The 22,531-nt window shown below is 45.7% G+C and overlaps 1 protein-coding gene across 5 annotated transcripts in view; it reads right to left on the bottom strand.

Moving 5' to 3' along the window:
* SETD1B (SET domain containing 1B, histone lysine methyltransferase) overlaps positions 1-20,365 on the bottom strand; it is a 57,208-nt gene extending 36,843 nt beyond the window's left edge. For 4 of the 5 annotated variants that reach the window (XR_007506745.1, XR_007506744.1, XR_007506743.1 and 1 more), the window contains exons 1-6: positions 19,742-20,365; positions 19,275-19,429; positions 18,704-18,802; positions 17,931-18,201; positions 14,629-14,741; positions 10,646-11,821 (exon numbers count right to left, since the gene is read on the bottom strand). Coding sequence is in view for 2 of the 5 variants with exons in the window: in XM_049806141.1 (XP_049662098.1) it covers positions 10,646-11,821; positions 14,629-14,741; positions 17,931-18,201; positions 18,704-18,802; positions 19,275-19,429; positions 19,742-19,814 (1,887 nt within the window). In the remaining 3 variants the exon portion in view is untranslated. Of the gene's footprint in view, positions 1-10,645; positions 11,822-14,628; positions 14,742-17,930; positions 18,202-18,703; positions 18,803-19,274; positions 19,430-19,587; positions 19,669-19,741 lie in introns of those variants that run through there. The other variant, XM_049806142.1, reaches the window with a different exon arrangement.
* Between the last annotated feature and the right edge of the window lie 2,166 nt (positions 20,366-22,531).

A 22,531-nucleotide genomic window follows, 5' to 3' on the forward strand; every position in this document is an offset into this window, starting at 1 on the left:
TTCAGCTGTACACCTCATTGCCACAAGATACTGCAAAGACTCAGAAGTGCAGATGGGTTTAAAAATGAATTAGACATTTGTGGAAGACAGGTCCACCAGCAACTACTGAACAAGATCACGTCCTAATCTGCTGGCCCTAAGTAGCAGGGGAGCACCACCGCACACAGCCCTGCTGCTGCTGGGGTTTTTGCATGGCATGAACTACTCTGACCTCCCACTGAAGGTTTTTCAGTAACCTAGAGGAAATAACCCCCAACAACACAGACAACCAAGAAAAGGTAAAGACATGTCGAAAGGTAGACATGCCTTTTCCTTGCTTACTCATGAGTTAGTCCAAAGTCTCTTTCTGTTCTCTCTTGCAGCAAAGCCATCATCAAAAGGTCTACCATAGATGACCGCTCAAGCAGAAGGGCTGCGTGCACACGGGCAGAGCCATTCAGTGGCAGCAGCCAGTGCCAGGCAACCTGTGCCGTTTCCAAGACTGACCACTGCAGCCCTCAGGCTCTTTCGGGCCTCCCCATATTGGTGACACTTCTTTTACTTCCTTAATACTTGCTTTAAAGAGCTTTGCTAAAATGATCAAGACGAGTGCAAAGCCCTGCAGAAGCACACAGCAGTACAGCTTCTCTACGGCCCATACTTGAGCAGACATATCTAAACCATGCTCAATCACACAGCTCTTATTTTTATTTTTTAAAGCATCTTTCCCATTAGATTGGTTCCTTAGTTTGAAGTTACATATGAACTCTTTAAAAGGCAGGTTACTCATTTAAAGAGCTGCATGAAATAGTTGAGAAAGGCACAAAAACAACCGAACACGGCTCTCTGCTTATGCCCTTCGTGTGCTGCTCCAGGTGACCAGGTGGAAGGCACAGGCATCTTTTTTTTTTTTTTTTAGCAGTAGCACAAGAACAGCTGGCTTGGTGGTTTGCATGTAATAGTTTTCTACTTAGGACAGTTTAGCCTCAGCACCTTCTCAAGCACCAGAGCTGCACAGTACTTCTTATACCATGTACCATATTCAATACATCTCACTTACTGGATGTGATACTAAGGTTGTGCCTCACTAGAACACAGTTACACTGTGCAATATTCTTTATACCAGAGCTCAGTTAAAATAGTAAAAATATTGCAAAAACTGGGTCATAACAAGGGTCCAACATTCATCCTTCTTACAAGTCAGTTTGTACATTTAGCCCCAAATTCACTTACAATAAAATCTAGTCCTAATACAATCTCCATCCCAATTCAGAAGTCTAGAGACTACTATAAACTGCCCTTCAGGTTTTTTTGTTTGGTGGTGTTTTGGGTTTTTTTAAAGGCATGGTACTATCTAAAGCTCAGGTTTTCTTCAGCTTGGACACTGAAAGCAGATCCACACAAACACTTTCAGAGCAATGACAGAGGCCATGTGGAAGCTGCACCTACCGCACAGTCACTGACCCCAAAAAACCAGTGCAAACCCACCTGCGCAGTTCCTCATGTCTCCCTTGTCTGCTTCCCCTGGCTCCGTGACCCCACAGCGATACGCAGCCAGCTGAGCTGGGCTGCAAAAGCTGCCCCAGGGTCCCCTCAGAGGACCGTGTACTCACAGAGCCGTGCCAAAAGGCACTTACCTGACTACAGCCTTGAGCCACAGCCCTTTTGTAGCACCCGCCTCCCAGCCAACACAAAATCATGCAACAAGATTTTCTCAAGCTGAAACCTGAGCATCCAACCCAGCAAGGATCACCACTTACTTTTGGTGTCCTGCAGCCGGGCTGGGTGCTCCCTGTGCAATACCAGCTCCTGGGGAATTTAAAAACAACTCCAGCATTGGGTCTCCATCCTCCATCAGGGCTCTGCTAGGGCAAGGCTGCCTTTCACCACTAAACCCACACCACCTTCCTACCTGCTTCTCACTGACCTGGAATACACCTCAGGTTTGCAAACACATCTGCTGTTACCACTTCTCTGATTAATTTGGGAGATACATCCCACCTGACATTATATTAACAAGCAAATAAATTCATTAAGACACCCATGTCAAAATGCATCCTTTCACACACACCTCCATGGCATATATTCAACTGGTAGATTGCCCTTTATATTCTACTGTAATTTGAATAATTTTATACAGTACTAAGGATTTTCATCTTTTCCAAGTATTTTTTTTCCTGGACAATAGCAAAATGCTTGTAGCACCATGATAACAGTTGCTCACATTTATCTGCATCATTCAAAGACAATATTTCAATTATCTGCACTGGAAACTCTCAGCCACATCTGCTGACCAAAATACCACGTTTGGCAACCACTTAGCAACAAGGACTGGATTGGGAAACTATCCTCAGAGCTATGCACCAACATTAAACCAGCTCCTGCTTCCACCAAATAACACTGCTATCACCTGAAACACATATATTTTGTTTTGCCTGGGATACACAAGGCACCAGAAATAACAAGCTCCTCTGGGAGAAGGGAAACCTGGAAAGAAGCCACCTACTTCAGCAGGCGTTCCCCGGGCTCCAGAGGGAACTTCTCCCCAACACGTGCAACGCATGTTAATCATGCACAGCAGGAGGAGGACACACCACTTGGACATAAGCACAAAACTATACTGCTCACTGTGACACACAGCTCTTTTTGGAAAAATCTGAATGTAAGAAAGCAACTCTTCACTCCACACCATCGACAAAAGCAGCAGACATCTGATTCCTTGATCAGGCCAGCAAAGGGCTGTTTCAACCCCAGGAAAAACAAACTGCAGTCCTTCCTTCTCATCACCCAACCTGCACCATCCTCAGCCCTTTTCTTCCTAAGGCTCCATGCCATTGCACTCATGGATACAGGGAATCTGGGCAGCGATGAGTTTGAGGACATCCCACCTTGAATGCTTGAAGGTGCAGGCAAGGAGGAAAGATAGGAAGGACTGGACCCTGGTGGGATCATCTCTGCTTCTCCTTCTCACCATTCTCAGAGCCTTTTTCCTAACAAACTCCCTGACTTACCACCTGATATGGAGAGATACTGGGGAACACACAGGTGAGCTGGTCAAAGATGTGCAATAAATTGCACTTCGTAAAGTTTCAACTCCACATAAATACATACTCCACAAAACACACATGTTCAGAGCAGCCAGCAAATCCAAATGCCACTAAAAAGTACCTAAGTCGAAACACCCAAGTCCCAACAAGTGAAAACTGGAAGTTCTGCTACAGCTGTCTGACCCTTTTGCAACCAAACCTCCAAACCATTAGAACTGCTGCCAGCTTTGAGTTCAAGCAGCAGTTTCGTTTCCTCCCCATGCCGTGCCTGCGCAGCGCTCACAGTGCCCTCTATGCAAAGAGCGATTGCCGAAGACCAAGCCACGAACAACTTCCTTTACTCAAACTGCTCCTGAAGCAACACTTTTGCAACGCCTGCAGGAGTGAACCTATTCCAATCTGGGGAGAAATTAGAAACCCCAATTTGCCATCTTGCTATTTTATATGCATCTCGACCTCATCAGGCCTGTCTGCACCGCTGGAAACTTGTGAAAGTGGCCACTGGCTTTATTTTAGCACTAAGCAAATAAAAAACATTTTAAAAGACCTTTTAAAAAACTTGTTTTCTTTTTTTAAATACTTTGGTTTTAGGAGCTGAAAAATTTGAGCAACCTTTTTCTCACAATGAATGGACATTTCCAAAAGCAAGCACTGCACTTTCATAATAAAGCCTGAGACAGCAGTAACATGTCTGGGTCAAAGGAGCCCTCGTGGGCAGGTATGTGATGCGCAGAGTTAACGAACTCATGGGTTTCATTTTGAGTTTTGCCCTGTCTTCGGTAGGTACAAACAAGTACCCCAAACTGAAAACTAAAATTAATAGAAGGGGGATGGCAAAGTCATGGGACTCAAAATTGATGCATAGAGAAAAAACATTCAACTGATGAACTGCATCTATTTAGAGGATTCCAGGAAAGGCAACAGCCAGCAGAAATTTGAATAAGCACTCATCTGCTCACTGCTCTGTGTCAGACACAGACACATACAGAACACAGTGGCTGCTCCATCTTCTTCAAAATCAGACCCAGAAATTAGTGCTGTTCGGGTGGCTGCCAGCACAATATGTTAACAGCAATTATTTTCTCAATATTTCTACTGATTACCTAACACACTGGCACATTTTCTCAGTGTCACTGCATGTTGCAACACATACTGCCATCCAGTAACTTGTCTGCATTCCCTTGGTCACTCTTCACAACAATGAGATGCGAAATGCAACTAGAATGATAATGGGTTGGAGAAACTGTGAGGAAAACGTGTCACTTCAATGTGAGGCTTCATGGCCTGCATTTATGACATCTGAACAGTCAATATCGTCACTGCTAAAACCTGAGTGTTGAAAAGAATAGGAACAACTCTATAAGCAGCAAAAGGAAGATGTCAAGGGCTCTCTAACCGTAAATGGTCTGCAGAGCTCAGACTTGCAAATATTATTCCGCCATAATCTATATGCTATGGTTAAAACATTGCAATTTGGATCTAAGTTTCCAGAGCAGCAGAGCTTACAGAAACACAAAGTAAGCAGTGTTCTACCTACTGAAAAACAATTTAATTATATATACCCAGTCCACCAGGAACTGAGAATTTACAGAAAGTCACTGGTGACAAAACAGAGAACGAACTGAGCTAGTGGCAAGAATATAATCAGCAACAGTGATTTATAAAAAGGGATGGCAATGTCATTTCTATCAGGTATGCAAAATGCAAAAGCCTCAAAGACTTGGCCTGGTATGAAAGAGTGAAAGAACCACTCAGCCTCCCAACCACAGCCTGCTTTCTATTTTTCAGTTACACTCCAGAGCATTTCACTATTTCTAGCTCTGTTATCAACAAGAGACAAGTTCTCTCATTCTACTGAAGTTGTTAGGTACCCAAAAAACCCAAACCGTAAACAGTCAAGTATTTCCCCGTTTAGTTCCTGCTCCCCATGATGAGCATACCTGTATGAGGAGGTGCATCACCAGGAACAGCAGGTGAATCCTATGCAATTCTGCTCTGAAAAAGCAACTGTAAAAACTGACACGGGGCTTGTTACCTCTCAGTGCTTCCTATATTGAACACATTTGGCCAGTCAAGCCCTCTGTATTGCTAACCACCAGTTTTGCAAGCACTCCCAAGAATCAAACTGGAGACAAATCTAAAAAGTCAAAAGTCAAATACAGCTTAGCAAACACAAAGAGACTTCTCTACTTCATATAAATTTTTGTAGGAACAGCAGGTTATCATGTGGTAAATTAATCAGAGGTACAAGGAAGCAGTCCCTGCCTGTGGTCTTCCAGTATCAGCTCCAAAAAAACCCCGTTAAGATAACAAAACCCTGCATTTCCACTGCTTCGGGAGCCAGATATCCTCACCGTGGCCAGGTTATACAGGAATTGACCCTGAACCCTAAGCATCCTCGGGAAGGTGCAGGGCTGCAGTCCTGCCCCAACATGCTCCCTCCTCTGGGCATGGAGGCTGAACAGAACTCTGAGGTCTCAAAAGGGTCCAGTGTAGTGTCATATTTAAATCACCTTTTGAGGGATTTGTGTGCTGCCTTTCTTTTCTGAACAAGCTTAAACTCCACAAGATCCCCTGAAGTCTCTGTGGCTTCTCGCTGCTGTTGTGCCTAGGTCAGGGAGAGCAGAACTGAACCCACAGTTAAAGCAGCTTGCTCTCATTTTAATTTCACAGGTTTAGTATGGCTGGTAATTCACATGTAAAACCACAGCAGTCATCCAAATCCTTCCTGCCTGGGCATTGGCTGGCTGCATTTCTGGAAATTCATGGTCATAACATATACCTATTTTTTGAGTTTCCATTAGGAACCGGTTCTGTCAGGCATGATCGCATTTGCAAGAGCTCAGGAGGCAGGAAAATTTGAAAAAGTGTTTATGAGACTGGGCATAAATCACAGCTCTCAGGTTTTTCTCCCTTCTTCAATTAAAAAAATACGTTCAGAGCAACCATACCCCACATCTACTCCCCCCATCTCCCTCCAGAAATGATGAATCCCATTCTGGCTGTAAATTGGATCCCAGGCGTACCCATATATATTATACATACATAACAGCTACTTACGGGCATAAGGGCTCTTGCACAGTTACTGTGGAAACCAAGGTATCAAATTTCCTGGCTGTTAAGACTCTACCTTCTCAACCTTAATGTGCATTTACCTTGAATAAATCACTTCTGCACTCTCCAGCCCAGAAACATCCTTTAGTAGAGTGCATTTGGGTTCATCTTTAGGAGGCTCCATCTAAGCTGCTGTCAATGTCCCAGGAACATGGGGCTGCCGCCAACCCCGCACAAACAACGGATGGGAGCAGTTTACAGGAGGAGAGAGCGCCCTTCTGCAGGCAGAGACTGACTTGTTCCTGCGCGGCACAGCTCCAAGGGGCATCGACCACTCCTGGGGCAACCACGGCAGGTATTGCTGGCAGAGAAACCCCCTGCAGCTCCTCTCGCTGCTTCAACAACATCGGGGCACTGCCTTTTCTCACAGGCGCTCGTGACAACTAAAGGTTGAACTTGGCTCTGTAGGAAAGGGGAATCATTTAACAGCTACTGAAACACAGCCTGGTCTGGATGGCGATGCAGCAGCATGGAGTGGCACAAGACACGATGCAGTGTCTTGAAGAGAATGTCATCACATCCTGCTAAGGCTCCGGAGGGAGAATGTGACACTTCAACATAAATTTCTTCCAGTTCTGGCCACGACCACACAAGAACCCAAAGATACTTCAATGCGAAGTGCAAATTCAGCCCAGATGTAACCTCAGGGACTTCAGCAGAGCTCACCACAGGGCTGAGCCTGACCCACCTCATCTATGTGTAAGCACAGCTCAGAAATTCTCCCTGGGTAACTGTCAGAGGATCTGCTGCATATGCATCGCTTGTAACAGGGATGCCAAAGCTGTCCTGCAAGAGGCACCTCACCATCTAGCATGGCAAAAAACATTTACAACAGCTGAGTGAGACACTGAGGGGTGCTGGTGACAGCAGTGGCTTTTGGGGTCTCCGCCGGGCTGCTGTGCACTGTGCACTTCCAGTTCGCTCCCCAAACTATTTGATAAAATTCACAGTGAGCAGCAAGAGAAATGCTCTCACCTCATTCATGTTTCAGGATCTTTATTTTTATTATTATCTTTGGCATTTTTAAGGCACCCCACCACAGTAACTAGGTGCTTAGCCAAACTACGAGGAAGACAGGAGTCTGTTGATCCTTCAATTAAAGGTACATTTGTACTTATAAATCTAGAAAAATACCATTGTCAATCATAGAGACTTCCTATTATACACTGACTATGCACACAAACTAATACATTCACATAAACTGAGACATGAAAGGCATCATCAATATACAAGAAAGTTACTTGTTACAATCCTGTCTGTCACCCTCCCCAGCACACATAGGCAGGGCCTCTTCCTGTAACAAGCCAAGCAAAAACAAGACCTGGCTCAAATGGGATGTCAAAACGTCAAACTGTACTTACTTAACCTTTGCACTTCTGAAACAGCAAAAATCCTGTGAAAAAGAAATTATTACAATTCTTTCCTTGTTATCTCTCAGGAACATAGGAAGGAAAGTTTGTATGTTGCTACCCTCAAAAATTTTCCTAAAATAACAATGCAGCCCGGCTGTTTTCTTTCCTTGCCATCTTCTAGTTTCTTGAAAAAGCCCTCTCTGCCTTGTCTTCCAGGCTGGCAGGTTGTGCTGTTTGTAAAGAATCCCTTTTCTCCTCTTACCTCGTACTGCCCACATCCCGCTCTGTTCCACCTCTCAGTGCTTGTCCCTTGGCTAAGCTTAGCAGGACTTTCTCTGCAGACCATAATCACTGCTCTGAGATTAGTCGGAGTTAGGTGTTGCAGACAGATGCACAGCCCTTCCTCTCCCACACCCAAACTCCCTGCCAAGCTCTGGCTTAGGAGTATCATACCAGATCTTGAAATCAAACTCCGGGGTCTTGCATGATAAATCAGAGCAATTGCTGGGGCTTGGCTGTACTTCCTTTACTTATGGCAAGTCTGGGGTGGTTAACTTGCCTGACTATTTGACAGCGCTTCACCTATAGAACAAATGTTACCATATTAGCAATCATTGACAAAAATTGTGCTTGTTTTGATGGGAAACAGGAGTAGGTCCTTGAAGAGCACCTATTGTCTCAGGAAAAGCTTCCCTGCAACTTTGCTGGCATCCTTATGAATCCTGAGATTTTCCCAGCTAGAGCACCCGCCCAAAGAGAGCTGGCCTGGGGCTGCTCCAACCCTTGAAGAGCCAAATATGAAGTAAATAACAAGTTCAAACTCTCTGCCCTTTATTGCTTCCTTATGATACTTAATGAGCCCTCCCTACGCTAATATATCATTTCTGCTCCACTCCCCACGCCACACAGTCACTAGAAATATTCCTGTCTGCCTTCCCTCTGTTTTGCTGAAGGATTCTCTGAAGGACTGGAAGTTGAATAGTGGTATCACAATAGGCTGAAGCCGGAGGTTCAGCTTTCCAGCCCTCAGACAGACTCAATGCCCCTCTCTAACTCAGTTGGAAAGCTGCAGCTCAAATTTCAGCCTATGTTAAGTCACTGTTCAGCTCTGTTCCTTCAGCAAAAGGGAAGCCAGGAGAGCCTTTCTGTAAAGCAAAAAACTGGGGGGGAGGGGGGGAGAAGGGCGGGGGAAGGAAGAAAAAACACATGGAGATCGTTTTTTGTGCATCAGAAGGAGCAATGAAAGGCACAGGCAACTTTTCAAACGTGCCAGAATAGCTTAGTGTGATTTGTAACCAAGAGGAGGGTTGAATAAACAGCTCCAACAACAAACATCAAACTTTTTTTGGGGGGGAGGAGGCAATTAAGGCAGCGATGACCTGCATGGCGACACTGCTACCACCTTTCTGACTTCTGCAGAGGATGGAGGCATTTGTATCATTTTGTATCACAGAACCATCGATGTGAACTTCTGACACCAGCGTCTCATTAAGGGGAGACAAAGACTTAACATGGGCTTCAACGTCAGCATGCCGCAGCCCCATATCACAACCTACAAATATAACATCCCAGCCAGTCCCCCAATGCTGATCGTAGCTACAGAAAGTGCCTGACCCCACATACCATGCTGGCATTCATCCACCTTCCTAAACATGCTCAAAATCAGCTGCAACCCTCTTTGCACGAGGGTAAGGACAGCAGATACAAGCCCAGAATGGCAAGGAGTTGAGGGATGCCTTTCTCATTTTTTTAGACAAACTAAGAGTATCCCCTCTTAAGCCTGCCAGACCGAGCTCAAGGAATGAAAACTCCATTCCTAATTAATACATCATCAGGTCCCACTAGCCAGGGACTCGCCTCCCAAGAGGGGAGCCTGGGCCAGCCTAGATGATGAATGAGACCTCAAGCAGCTGAATTGTTTCAAAGGTTAAACTGGCAACTGCAAGGACAAGCAGGTTTGGAAAGGCATGTAGAAAAAACAAAATATCCAGTACAGTTACAAATTTTTTTTCTGTTTAGCACTGAGACCTGCACTATGTTACTGCTGCAGTGCTTTTCCTCCAGTTAAGCACTCTGCAAACCCTAGAGCTACAGGAGCAGCTCCTCCTCTCCTGAAATGCAGCTGCTTCTCAGGTGAAAACCTCACAACTGCAGACCACTGGAGGGAAATCCATTCTGCCAGCTTAACCCCAGCACACTTTCATGAGTGAATTAAATTGATCTACCACACTTGGGACATTTACACAAGACCAGCCCTCTAGGACGGTCGAGGACCCCTTACTGCAGAGTTCTTGCACACCAGGGACAGCAGTTTTATTTGCTTGCATGACTATTATATAAGCTGAGGAGAAAGGGTCTGGCATTTGCAAAGACCTGTATTTTGACCATTCCTTGACACAGCAGAATAGGACCGACACATCCACTGCAGCAATACTCACACTTGTTGCAACAGACCTCCCAAACAGACGCACCATGCAACGTAATTTCTCTGTCTGCTGGCACCATTCCACACAGTTAAGCTCTCACTGTCCCTTCAGCCACAAATGCCCCAGCAGAGGCAGCAAGCTCCACTCCATTATTGAAAGACTCAGTGGAGCACATCCCCCACAAGCCAACTACCTCCCCCTTCCAACTGAGCAAAGCGAGTATTAAAACCCAGCAACTGTCTCCCGTTCAAACCAGATGGCACAAATAGCTGGAGAGCTATCAAAGTATACATTCAATACTTCGGCATAACATGAAAGCCCCGTTAAGCAAGTGTGTGCATACATACACACCCACGCTCAGGGACCAAAGCAATGGCAGAAAGTGCTCGATTAGCTCCTCTAGTGGCTCAAGTGTCTGTCGACACTCAGGACATTCACACAGCATGAGCACTGGCCAAACTTCCGTGGCTTGTGCAGTCCTTGAGCTCTCCTGAAGCTATAAATTGCAGCAGGCTGCTATTATAAACAAGGAAAGCTGGAGACTGGCAAGTTGATTAAGACCATCACTTTGTGTCACGTCTAACTCATTTCCAGCTGCCTTGAGTAAAAGAAAAAAGCCACCAGAAACCCTACACCCCAACGACACTAAAAGAAAAGAGCAACTCCCTGCCCTGTCCAGCTCTGCACATATGCATGGAGCTTCATAACTCAGTTCCAGTTCACTTACCTCATCCATTTTTTCTGACGTCGGAGTCTGGTCACCAGGCACCATTTCTTTAGCCTCCGAGGTCTCAATTTTAGAGGTCCTGCTCAGCTGATCAATGGGAGTCATGCTGGCCTCCGATGTCCCCCGTGAATTCTGACTCAGAGAAGCTGTCCCAGGGATGGGCTCCTCGTCATCAGAGTCGGGTAACGGCGTTGGGCTAATGTCCTCCAAGCCTGTGCTGGAAGGGCGCGACGAAGGTGTCTGACCTCTGTAACCGGGCTGAGAGTTTGAACTGTACATTGGGATGGGAGAGAGCTGGGAAGAAGAAGAGGAAATAGGGCTACCTTCCATTCGGATCTCATTATCCGAGTCATGCTCGTTAAGAAAGGGTAACTTTGTTCTCTGCTCTTTTAAGAGCATCTCAATCCTTGAGTCTAAACTGTTATGCTGCATTTCAGACTCCATGGTGGGGGTGCCAGGGGTCTCACTTCTCTCTGGAGTCTGAGAGAAGGATGCTGTGCTTGGTTCAGGAACAGAGTTTGAATCGGGCAAGGGCGGAGGGTCCTCCTGCTTCTCCTTCACTGGGACAAAATCAATGTTAGTGGCAGTGCTGCTTTCCACAACCATCTCAGTGGGAGGTGGCACAGGTCTTCGGTACTCTGTTTCCCTGGAAGTTTGGGGAAACTGCTGCTCATCAGATTGGGGAAATACAGCTGGTGCTTGGTAGGGAGAGAAGGCAGATTTGTAGCTCGAAGAACTAGAGTGGCTCAGGGGAGGAGTGTGAGAGAACTGAACTGGCTCCTGCTGATGGGATTTGTACGTACTAAACTGATGCTCTGTCCCTCGGTAAACACCTGCCGAGTTATGAACATAGTGATGTCCTGGTCGACGGTTGTAGGCATCTGTAAATTTTGTTTCGTGTCTCCTGGGTTTGTACCCACTGTCCTGCCCAAAATGGTACACAGGCGTTGTCTGACGACTAGAATAGGTGGAATCCTGGGAAAACGGCGTCCCTAACCGTGGGGTGTGAGGTGTGCCTTGGGACTGTGGCGTAAATTGGCTGTATGAGTTTGGGGTGTCTTGCCGACAGCTGGAATAGGCTGTGTCATGGGAAAATGGCGTGCTACTGTTTGGGGTAACAGATGATCCCGCAGAAGAAAGGTTACTGTCTTTCAGGCGCTTCAGAGAATCCGTCAACTATAAAAACAGAAGAGAGAAAAGCACCTAAACACACACTTTTAAAAAGATATTTGTCTAATCCAGTTGGTTTTCAGAGGAGTTGAGTACCCAGGAGTTTGCACCGATTTTGATGGGAAAAAAAAAAAAAAAAAAAAAAAAAGGTTACAGCATCCCTGAAAACACAAGCCATTATCCATTATTAACAGTTCCCTTTGATTTAAAAGAAGGTGTCAAGCAAAGAGGAACTTGTCTATAAGAGTAGGAAGAAGAAAGCAGATACAACAGTATTGCTTATAAGCTATACCCAAGAGCATCAGGTGAGCAGGAGACTTGCACAGTACTTTTAGCTAAGAGCTTCAATTTCTATCAACTATGTAAGGCTTGTCTAAATTGCAAATAGGAAAGATAATTATGAAAATTCTGACATACGAAATTATCATTTTATCTCTTTTGTGAACAAATCGAAACATAAAAATCAGCAAACTCCCAGCCTGCAACCAAACCTAGGCAGCAGGGCTTTGTGTTGGTCCAACTGAGGAAGCTGACGCAACACCCTCTCTACCAAATGTTCATCTGTGACAACAAGGGAGAAGGCTACAGGTATAAAAGGCACAGAAAGTTCTCAACTGCCAGAAACACCATTTTAAACCCCTTCCCAAAGACAAATGCTCAGGTAGAACACTACTGATAATGGCATTTGAAACTGAAACTCTACAAGCCTACAGAACAGCCAAGTAATTGCTCTGCAACTCACTTCACAGGCAGATTCAGGGGGTTTCTAGGAGCAGTCCTGCTCCAACTGAGACTCTGCTGAGTCATAACAGTGCCACGCTAATCATCAATGGTGGAACCAATTTTCCATAACGCAAAGCAAAAGCTCAGAGAGAATCTTCCTGGTAGTAAGAGAGGTAGGACTGAGCTCCAACTCCCCAGAAGCACACCAGGATAGCAAACTGGTGAGACTACAGGCTGGCTGCTCCTCTCCCAAGCACAGGTAGGTAGAGAGACCCTTAAAAAGACCTGCTTGAAACATGCCAGCACCATCAAACTCAAGCTGAGCTCTCACCTGCCTGCTACGCTCACACCCATCTCACCCACTCAAGTGAGCAAGTGTGGACTTGCTCTTGGTGTGACCCCCTAGAAACCACAACCACATGGACATCAGGAAAGTTTCTTCCTCAACAGTTCTAAAACCCACAGAAAGGGTCAGGAACCAGCCATGTGCTTCCTGCTAAAATCCACATCTCTCCGCCTTTGGTGTAGATGTGATATGGATTGTTTTTCAGTGGATCCAAACACTATGTGTTTGGATATGGCCTAGAGGCAAGGATTGTGGCTCACAGAACTGTCAGGTCCTTGCTGCTCTGCATGAGGTGGAAAGCAAATGTCAGGAGTTATTTTACTAAAACTACAAGAGCAAACAAGTTTGTTGGCAGATTTGAGTGACAAGAACATGCTGCAAACAGTTAAACTTGCCCAAAAAGCAATAATTTTGGTGATAATTGGGGAAAAAAATCAATTCCGGATCATAATATAATACATGAACACAATATCCTAGAGAAACAATCTTAAAGATAATCACAGCAGGGACTACTTTGGGGGATACCACCAATTAAGTGTTTTGCTGTTAACCCTGAAGAAGGAGTAAGAACAAATCTGTCCATTTTTATTTCAGATGTGTAACCAGCAGAAATGAAAAGCCAGGCCCAGCTCATAGTAGGGCTCCCAGCAAAATCATTATTTGCCTCCCTCCTGCCTTTATAAACACCTTGCTGGGAGGTAAGGAAGAATCAATCCCTTTATGATTTTGTTAAAAGGATACTGGGGTTTTGCCTTGTTGCTGTTGGGGTAGTTGGTGGGAGGAGTATTTTATTTTTTCAGATCAATGGGATTTTCATGTTCAATGTACAACTCTTACCTGTCCTGAAAACATCTGCCCACAGAATTAATGAACTTATGGAATTTTAAGAAGTCATAAGAATGCAGAGAAGTAGAGAGAAGGGGGGAAAAGAAAAAAATCTCTGCCAAATCTCTTCCAAATTTGATGCCTTGAAGTGAGCTCCTAAGTCACAATCAGGAGCCAAAGTACATTTAGACAAGCCAAGGGGACTGACAACTTCACACAAACAGGCTTCACTTACCCTTCATCCTCTCTTCGTCCTCCCCAGTGGGGTTCACAGGGGAGCAGGTAACTGTACAAAGCCATTTAGAGAATTGTACCCTAGATATCGACAGACCCCTGGAAGCCGTCAGGAATTCTGTCCACTTTTATTAACAACTGATTCCAGTGACTAATTAAGAGTCTGGAAAATTTATGCCACTATTCAAGATCAGACACCTTCCATCTTTCAGCCTTTAAGCAAGGCTGAAGAACGTACGCACTAAGGATTACATACTGCAGACGCTAGGCCAAAGGTACTATTGTAAATCATTCCCCCTGACTTCAAGGGAATAATCTCATCTCAGGGACAAATCTGATCCAGTCCTAACTGCAGGAATTTCTAATGTTAATAGGGCACATACTGTCGATTCTGTAGGTATTTTTCATTCAGAAAGCCAAAAAGCACTTACCATGCTATGCAGACACCAGCATACAGATTAGCCACATGCACTGCATTCACAGAGAGTTACATTTGCTATGGCAATTATGACCAAGTTATATTAAATGTGGATTAGTAATATCCATTGAAACTATGGCAAGACCAAAAAAAAAAAAAAAGAGGCTAAATTAAAAGTGTTAAAACGCTAATGTTAATGATGCATTTGTTTGGAATTTTCTAGAAAGTTACTCTTAAAAAAAAAAAAAAAAAGCTAAGCAAACATACCTGGAGAGTTTCATTTACAGTTGGCGATACATCCTGTTCGGTGCCTACAGGAAGGGTCTGAGGAGTGTAAAGACCATTAACGAGCAGTTCATAGAATCGCATGCGGGTTTCACCTGCACAGACCACAATGGAAGAGTTCATTAAACAGAAACAACACAGCTGATGTAAAAACACGTATTCTTGACACCTGCATGACCCTGCTCCCACTCCCAGCCTGCTGCATCCACACAACAGAGGAGCAGGTATCACCCCTGAAGCTCACAGGGATCATTTTTAAATAATCTGCTGGCCAAGTGAAGTCAGACACTCTCTTCTCCAGCCAAGACAAGGAGGTTTCTAAATCCTTTTTCCTCTTCTTAGCCTGCTTGGCAGCTATGGTCTTCACCATGCTTTCTGGAAAGCAGCAGTTTACCTCCTCTCCAAAATGCCAGGCAAATAGCTTGCAGATTTGAGAAGTGAAACTTTCACCCAAGGGACAAGCCTCTGCCAACACCCAGAGCCACTTCAGAAACCTCTCCCAATACACCTTGCTAGTAGAAACTGGCTGTTATTAATGCAAACACGATGCATGGGAATTCTGAAGACAAAACCCTTAACACTGCTTTCCCAAAAAGACACTGACTAATCCTTCCGCCCCCTAGTTTAAGGTGTGCTCAGCAGCATCCTTCGAAGAATAAAAGCCAGAGAAGCAAACTGTCCCATATATTGTTACTGAGCCTTAGCCTTTACATTCCTGAATTCTACAAAGACCCAGTTTCTTAATATTGGATTTTTCATTACTACAAAAACCCAATCCTACTTATTTTGCAGTCTGTAAGAAATCTGTCATCAGCTTCAAGGGCAACAGAATCAGACCTTAAAACTGTCTCAATTTCACATGGAAGGATAAAGAATACACAGAAAAATGGACATACCCAGCACCTGAGCCCAGAAAATTAATTCAGACAAGATCTCCCCCAAAACAGGACTAATTTCATGAGGAGTTCCTGCAGGATCAAACCCCAAACTCCCTGTGAATCACTCTGTGCAATTTGAAAGCAAAGCACCCCTTAGCATGATTCTGCATACTGGAAAACATTAATTTATCTTGAATAAATGCTGCAGATCAGGTTATTTGGTTATCAAATCTCATTTCACAAAGTCCTGACACACATCCTCAACTATGTTAACTGTTTTAGTTCAACTAAAGTCATGACAAAATAGATCTCTTCACTACAAGAGCTTGAAGAGATGCTTGAAATATTATGTTTGAAATATTAACACACAACACCCCCCCATAAGACTACAATGCCGTGGATATGGAAGTGTTAGGCTTACTTACATGTTTTCAAATAAATACAAAGTAATCGTTTAAAAGTTTCATAATTCTTTCTGGAAACTCAATATAACACAGTAAAAGTTAAAATTTCATTTTCAAAGAGGTTTATGAATGTGAAATGATTCCTATCTATTTCTCTAAGGACAGGTAATTATTGTGTCCATTCTGTAGATGAATAAACTGAGGCAGAGAAGTTGCTTTAAACTAGCTTGTCTTAGGTGAGGAGACTGGATATATTGGTTCCAGATTCCCAGGCCTGTGCTCTGGCCAGATAGATAAAATGACATTTTTGCTCCTAATACTTATTTTGCTAGACTATGAAAATCAAGTTTTTAACCAACCTTTCATTCTCTTGAAAAGCTGAATACTAGAAAGAAATGTTGAGAAGTATACATATGTATTTTAAAAATGTCCTAACCTGCTAATGCTATTTTAGGAATAACATTTTTACTTGATTCTGACAGACTATAGCACACTGACAGTCTCACTCTTTAAGAATGAAAGAGATGCAACTCTGGAAAAAGAAAACCATTAGAAGCATACAGCTGGGAAACAAAACAAAAACACAATTTGAAACTAAGACTTCAGTGTTTTCTCCCAAGAAACAGAAGCATAAACCCCCCTCATTTTCCTGATGCACAGCTAACTTTCTTGAACAGCTGCCTGTTCAAGACTTGCAGAGTAGTTTATAAACGGAGAACAAGTACGAATGTAGTACAATCAGCCTGTTTAAAATGCCTCTCATTAAGAAGTCCACCACTTATGAGCCTGCTTTAGCTTACACTATTGAATCTACAAATGGTTAATTTGCTCTTAAATGTAATTTTTACCTTCAAATTTCAAAGTAAGCAGGGGAAGGAGCCTGTCTATAAAAATTAATGATACTAGAATTTCCAAGTATACATATGTAAGATCAAGCTTGGCTCACAATATCAAATATTATACTACTACTGTGATACTTCTTCTAACAGTGACCAGTAATGTCAATAAACGTCCTACTATACCCTTTTAACACATGTGGCACACCAATTGCTGTATAGGTTGTGCACTAAATTGTTGAACATTTTTAATACAGAACAAAAATATCAGCATTTTTAAGAAAATGGTCTTAACAGCATCCTCTTCCCAAGAAAGAGTGCAGCAAGTCAGTTTTAAACTAGAAATGCCATGTCTGCAATGAAGAAGTACAAGCAGCAACTGATCTACGCCTCCTCTGCTTTAGACATTTTCTAAAATTCGGGCACATTTTAGCAAAGCCCTTCACTAACACACGCTTGGAGGAAAGAGAAAAGACAAAGCGGTGAAATGCGATGCTGTCATGCTTCCAGAAATTTTATTGGGCTGCCTAGGGCTCAGGTCTGGGGCCGAGAGTTGGCTACCTCCAGGAGTCGGAGCTCCTGTCACTTTAAGAGACAGTCTCACACTTACACACTCGCGCACACACACTGACAAGTGCTGCGTGTGCACTCTTTTGCTGCCAGCCTCGACTTTGCTGCTAAGTATCAATGAAATGCCAGGCACGCACAGGACAGCACCCAGCCCCACTGCTGCCGCCAGAAGCCAGAGATTTGGGTCCCAGCAAAGGCCCAAGGTTTGCCCCAAAATCCCAAGTTTGCAAAAGCCAGGCGCCACCGGGTCCAGCAGCCCCGGGAGGTGGCTGAGCGGGGCCAGCCTGGGACACGGAGATGGGGGGCACGGGAGGCCTCTCAGAGCAGGGGACGGGGCAGGGTGAAGGCAGGGGACAGGCAGGATGGCAGCATTTTGCAAATTACAGGGCTGTCTCCTAGCAACAGACAACACATTTGGCTCCACGTGACTTGCAAAGGCCCCAGAAACCAGACCCGCTTGCAGGGGGACAAGAGCACTCCCTCCGTATTTTTAATTGCCGGGCCCTTACGATCTGCAACAGCCTCTCGTCTTGGGAGAGGGACGGGCAGGGGCACTGCAAAACACAAACGCGTGAGGCCGAAATGTGCCCCCTCACCTTTCGTATCCAGCTCCACGTGGATGATGTTGCCCATGACGGAGGTGTTGTGAAGGTGCTGGACGGCCTCCCGGGCACCTTTGACAGTGGCAAAGATGACTTTGGCAATGCCCAGGTGCTTCTTGTTCTTGGGGTTGTAGAGAATCTCCACCTCTTCCACTTCGCCGTATTTCTTGCACATGTCGGTCAAAAAGTTTTCACGGATGTTGTCGTTCAGCTTGGCAAAGGTGACCTGCTTGGGAGGCACTGGCCCCACATAAAATTCATCAATCTGGAAACAGGCACAAGGTGGGAGGCAATAAAAATAATCGTCATCATTAACGAGCATGAGGGAGGGCATAAGGATGGCACGGGAGGGAGAGGGTTAAAGCATCCTGCAAACTTTGGGGAAAGAAAACTGCCTCCAAGGCTCTGGGATGAACCCCGGAGCTGAGCAGAGCCTCTGCTGCTGCAGCCGTTCATTGAAACCGGCTCCTTTCTGGGCTACAAACATGTATTTTGAGCAGTACTGTCAGCAGAGAGCCCCCCTCCACTGCCCCCCGCCCGAGAAGCCCCCAAGACACAGCTCCAAAACCTCCAAGTGATCTCATTAGACAGATGCACTGATTTCTCTGTATCTTTATAGAACAGGATTATTGTTAAACAGTCTGCCAAATAATAATGTTAATAGGAATATGACTGTCATTTAAACGGTCCATTAAACTACTTGGAACTGAAGCTTCACTCCCAGATAAACAAGAATACAGAGCTAAACCCAAAAGTCAGGGCAGTACCTTGAATTTGGGGACAGACAGCTCCAACTCCTTAGTTTTGGTCCATATTCGCCCTATTCTGGGATCCCTGACACAATCCACAGGAGCGATTCCAGAGTTCTGGGAGGAGGAGGAGGAGAAGGAGGAGGAGAAAAAGCACAAAACCAGCAATAACAGGGCTTGAAATGTAAGACACAAATAAAAGAAAAAATAAACCCCAAGGAAGCACGGGCTGTCTCAAGGGAAGGGGAAAGCGCACACACACACACACACACACACACACACGTGTCAAATTGCAATACTGCTGGGAAACGCACACAGATTGGAACCACAGAAATAAAGCCGCAGGTTTGGGCTCCTTCTCGGGCTCCTGACAGTTGAATACAGAGTGTCAGGTGGCAGTAACTTTGGTGACTGCATGTGTGTCCCCCAGACCCCCCTCCCACACGAATGTGCTACGGCAGGGATTACCACGACCCGGAGGGACCCCCAGCCCCCAAAACGCCGGTAAGACGGAGGCCGGCAGGCGGGGCGGGGGGGGGGGGCATAACACAATGGGGGAAACCCACGACCCCCCCCCCCCCCCACTCACAGGCATGCTGAAATGTTGCCCATCGTAACGGTAGAGTTTGTGCTGTCCTTTTTTCAGAGCCGGGTCAATAATCAACTTGTAACTTCTCCAATGGTGATTTCTTTTCTCGACAGAAGTGCTGGCTTGCGTGCTGTTCTCCATTCCGTTGATCCAACCTGGACGGGGAGGGGGGGGCGGGGGGGGGAAAATAAGGGGGAAGGGGAGAAGAAAAAAAAAAAACAAACACGGAAAACCATAAAGTTAAAAAAAATATTCAACAAAGACCTCTTCGGTTTTTTGGGTTTTTTTTAAACAAGCCGCCCGCTCTACACACCCAGGCAGGGAGGAAATCCACCGCGAAGCGAGCCCTAAAATGGGGGAATTGCCAGCCGGGTCCCCCCCTCCACCCCAGCCAGACAAGAGGCAGAGAGGGAGGAGGAGGAGAGGAGGAGGAAAAAAAAAAAAAAAAAAAAAAGACCCAATCTCACTTGAACTCTGCTTTTTGCCATGATCTTCAGGGTGCTTGGCTTTTTCCCCCGCCTTGATCTCTCGGAAAGACATCGCGCTCGGTGGCCGATCGTCTCCGGGCGGCGAAAGGCGAGCTCCCGTCTCACATGGGGCCGGTTACCGGCGCGGGCTGGCCGCCAGGCTCCTGCCTCCCGTTTTCGCGAGCCACCACATATTGTGTGTGCTCGCTGCTGGCGGCGGCGGCCTCCCACAATACACCGCTGCGAGCGCCGCGAACGCCTAACCGCCCTCCGCCGCCTGCACATTCACGGCGGCCGCGCCGCGCAGCCCCCGGCCCGCGGCCGCCCGCCGCCGCCCCGCCGCCGCCGAGCGCCGCCGCATGGGCTGCCGCCGGGGTGGGTTTATTTTTTTTTCCTCCCCGCCCCGGGGTTAACAGCATGCGGGGGGGTGAGTGGAATCTGCCCGCTGCATTTACCTTAGCGCAAACTGTTTCTAAACAAGATGGACCTATAGGTGGGACAAGTAGTTTTTTTTTTTTTTTTTTTTTTTTTTTTAGGGGAAGACTTCGGCGAGCCCGGACCGGGCGGCCGTGGGGGCGGGCGGATCGCGGAGCCCGCCGCCCTGCTGCGGCGGGGGAGGGATGGCGGCGGCGGAGGGGGGCCGCCGCCGCCACCGTACGGCGACTACACAGGGAGGGAGGGAGGGAGGGGGACTAAGGAGGGGAGCAGTTTTGCTTATTAAAGGTCCGGAGCCGGCGGCAGCCAATCAGCAGGGAGCTTCCATTTTGTTTTAGGTATTAAAGGCCGGGCGGCGCGGTCCCTCCGCCGCTCGCCGGGGCGCGGAGCCGGGTGGAGCGCGGCGGGCGCATGGCGCGAGCTGCGCTCGGTCCGCGGGGCCGCGGCGGCTCGGCCGCGGTCGGGCAATTGGCTGGTTAAAGGCAGCGGGGCGGCCGCAGCCAATGGGCGAGCAGCTTCCATGGGGCTTGAGTTATTAGACGGCGGTGTAAAAACATCCTTCAGCAGACAGCTAAGGAGAGGCCAACAGATCAGGCAGCCATTTTTCTGCAATGGAGCGAAATGGCCAACTGGGCTTTTCCTTTGTTCCAAAAGGGGGATCCGCCATATGAATCCACACCGTCCACTTGCGGGGGAGCGCTCGGGGTGGTGTTAATATCTGGCACCATGGTAGAGGACTCACTGAAGAAGGAAGATTTAAAAACAAACAAACAAAAAAATTTTAAAAAAAAGTGCGGATTTTTTTTTCCCTTATGGTTCGGGATCCATCTTTGTCTTGTGTAACTAGGTCATGGCACGCCCTATGTCAGCAGTTAACAATTTCGAATGCCAAAAAAAAGTAAATACATTATTTTTAATTTTTTTTTGTTTTTTTTTTTTTAAGCTTTATACAGCTCTCTGATGACCGAACAATAAATTTTAGAGAGTATTTCCTGTATTAAACACTTGAATCCTGGCCATTTTTATTAACTCCTTTGGTGCTTACAAGGTAACGTTTTAAATATAGGCATAGGAATAGTGAACTCTGGCAAAAAAAAAAAGGCAATTGTACTATGATAAGCTTTTTTTCTTTCTTTCCTCTTACGTTGTAAGTACCCAATCCATTCTGTCCTTGCTAAGTGTAGTTTTCATGTTAATGTTACTGAAGTGGTCCTGATTGCTAAGCCTTCATTTGCATGTCTTATGTTTTTGTCTGTTTATCTAAACCAATTTATGCTTTTTGAAATATTTTAGTTATAAAGCAAAAATCTCGCTAAGAGATGCTTAAAAGTTGTTTACAACCAGTAAATGTTAACCAGGTGTTTTCACACTAACATGTGCCTCCTAAAACTATTTAGGAGAATATTTTTAGTGTTTGCGTGCTCTGTGGAAAAACACTGAACGTCCTTTTTATGTACTGAGTAAATCTGCCACAGGAAGGTAGATTTAAGCCTCGAGTAGGAGTCCTCACTGCGTACGGTCAGTCAACATAGCTGGACAACTTTCTCTATAGCTTCCCCCCCCCCCCTTTTTTTTTTTGGATGCTAGACCACTGCCATACAAAGATCTGTAACTATCTTAACAAGATCTGCTTTGACTTGCAAACTTACGAGAGAAGTGGTGATACAGATCATATATATTTATAGCCGTTATTTTAAAAAAGCGTAACAACTTCACCTTCAGAGCTGCATTCAACTATGGTGCGCGGGTAAGTAAACCCTTTTGCCCTTGCAGAGAAACATATAGACCAGGCCTGTGCGGCTAATGTTATTGTCCTGGGCGGAAAGATCCTAATGGTCGTCTGTATGAGCGGTGGCGATCTCCTTCTCCTCAGATACATCTAACAGCGTCTCTGAAACGTCTATTTTCAGGGAGGGATTTCTCTTTCTGCACAAAGCGCTTGGTCGTCCGCAGCCCTGGGTTTTTTTTTTTTGCGGAGAGACGCCGTGAATCCATTGCAGGCGTTACGTGACTGTTAAATTGAACGCACAAAAAAAAAAAAAATCTGCCTGCGAACAGTAAGATGTTACTGAGGTTGATTTTAAAAAAGGCGAAAAGGCGGTGGTGGTGGTGGCGGTAGGGATCCCTACCATGTTTTATCCGTCTAATTACAGAAGCTCGAACCAAAAAAAAAAAGCAACAAAATGGGGGGGGTGTTTTTTCAAGACGGTGAGTCTTAATGGCGGATGTCTCACTAAAAAGCACTGTAAAATCCTTCATACCGAGAGGCAGTGACTTGGAGAGAGGGGGGAAAAAAGGAGGTCTGGAAGTAAATCCAAAATGAGGGAGTTTCCTTCCAAGTGAGGGACCCTTTGC

The sequence above is a fragment of the Accipiter gentilis genome, chromosome 7 (assembly GCF_929443795.1).
Source record: "Accipiter gentilis chromosome 7, bAccGen1.1, whole genome shotgun sequence".
Lineage (NCBI taxonomy): Eukaryota > Metazoa > Chordata > Aves > Accipitriformes > Accipitridae > Astur > Astur gentilis.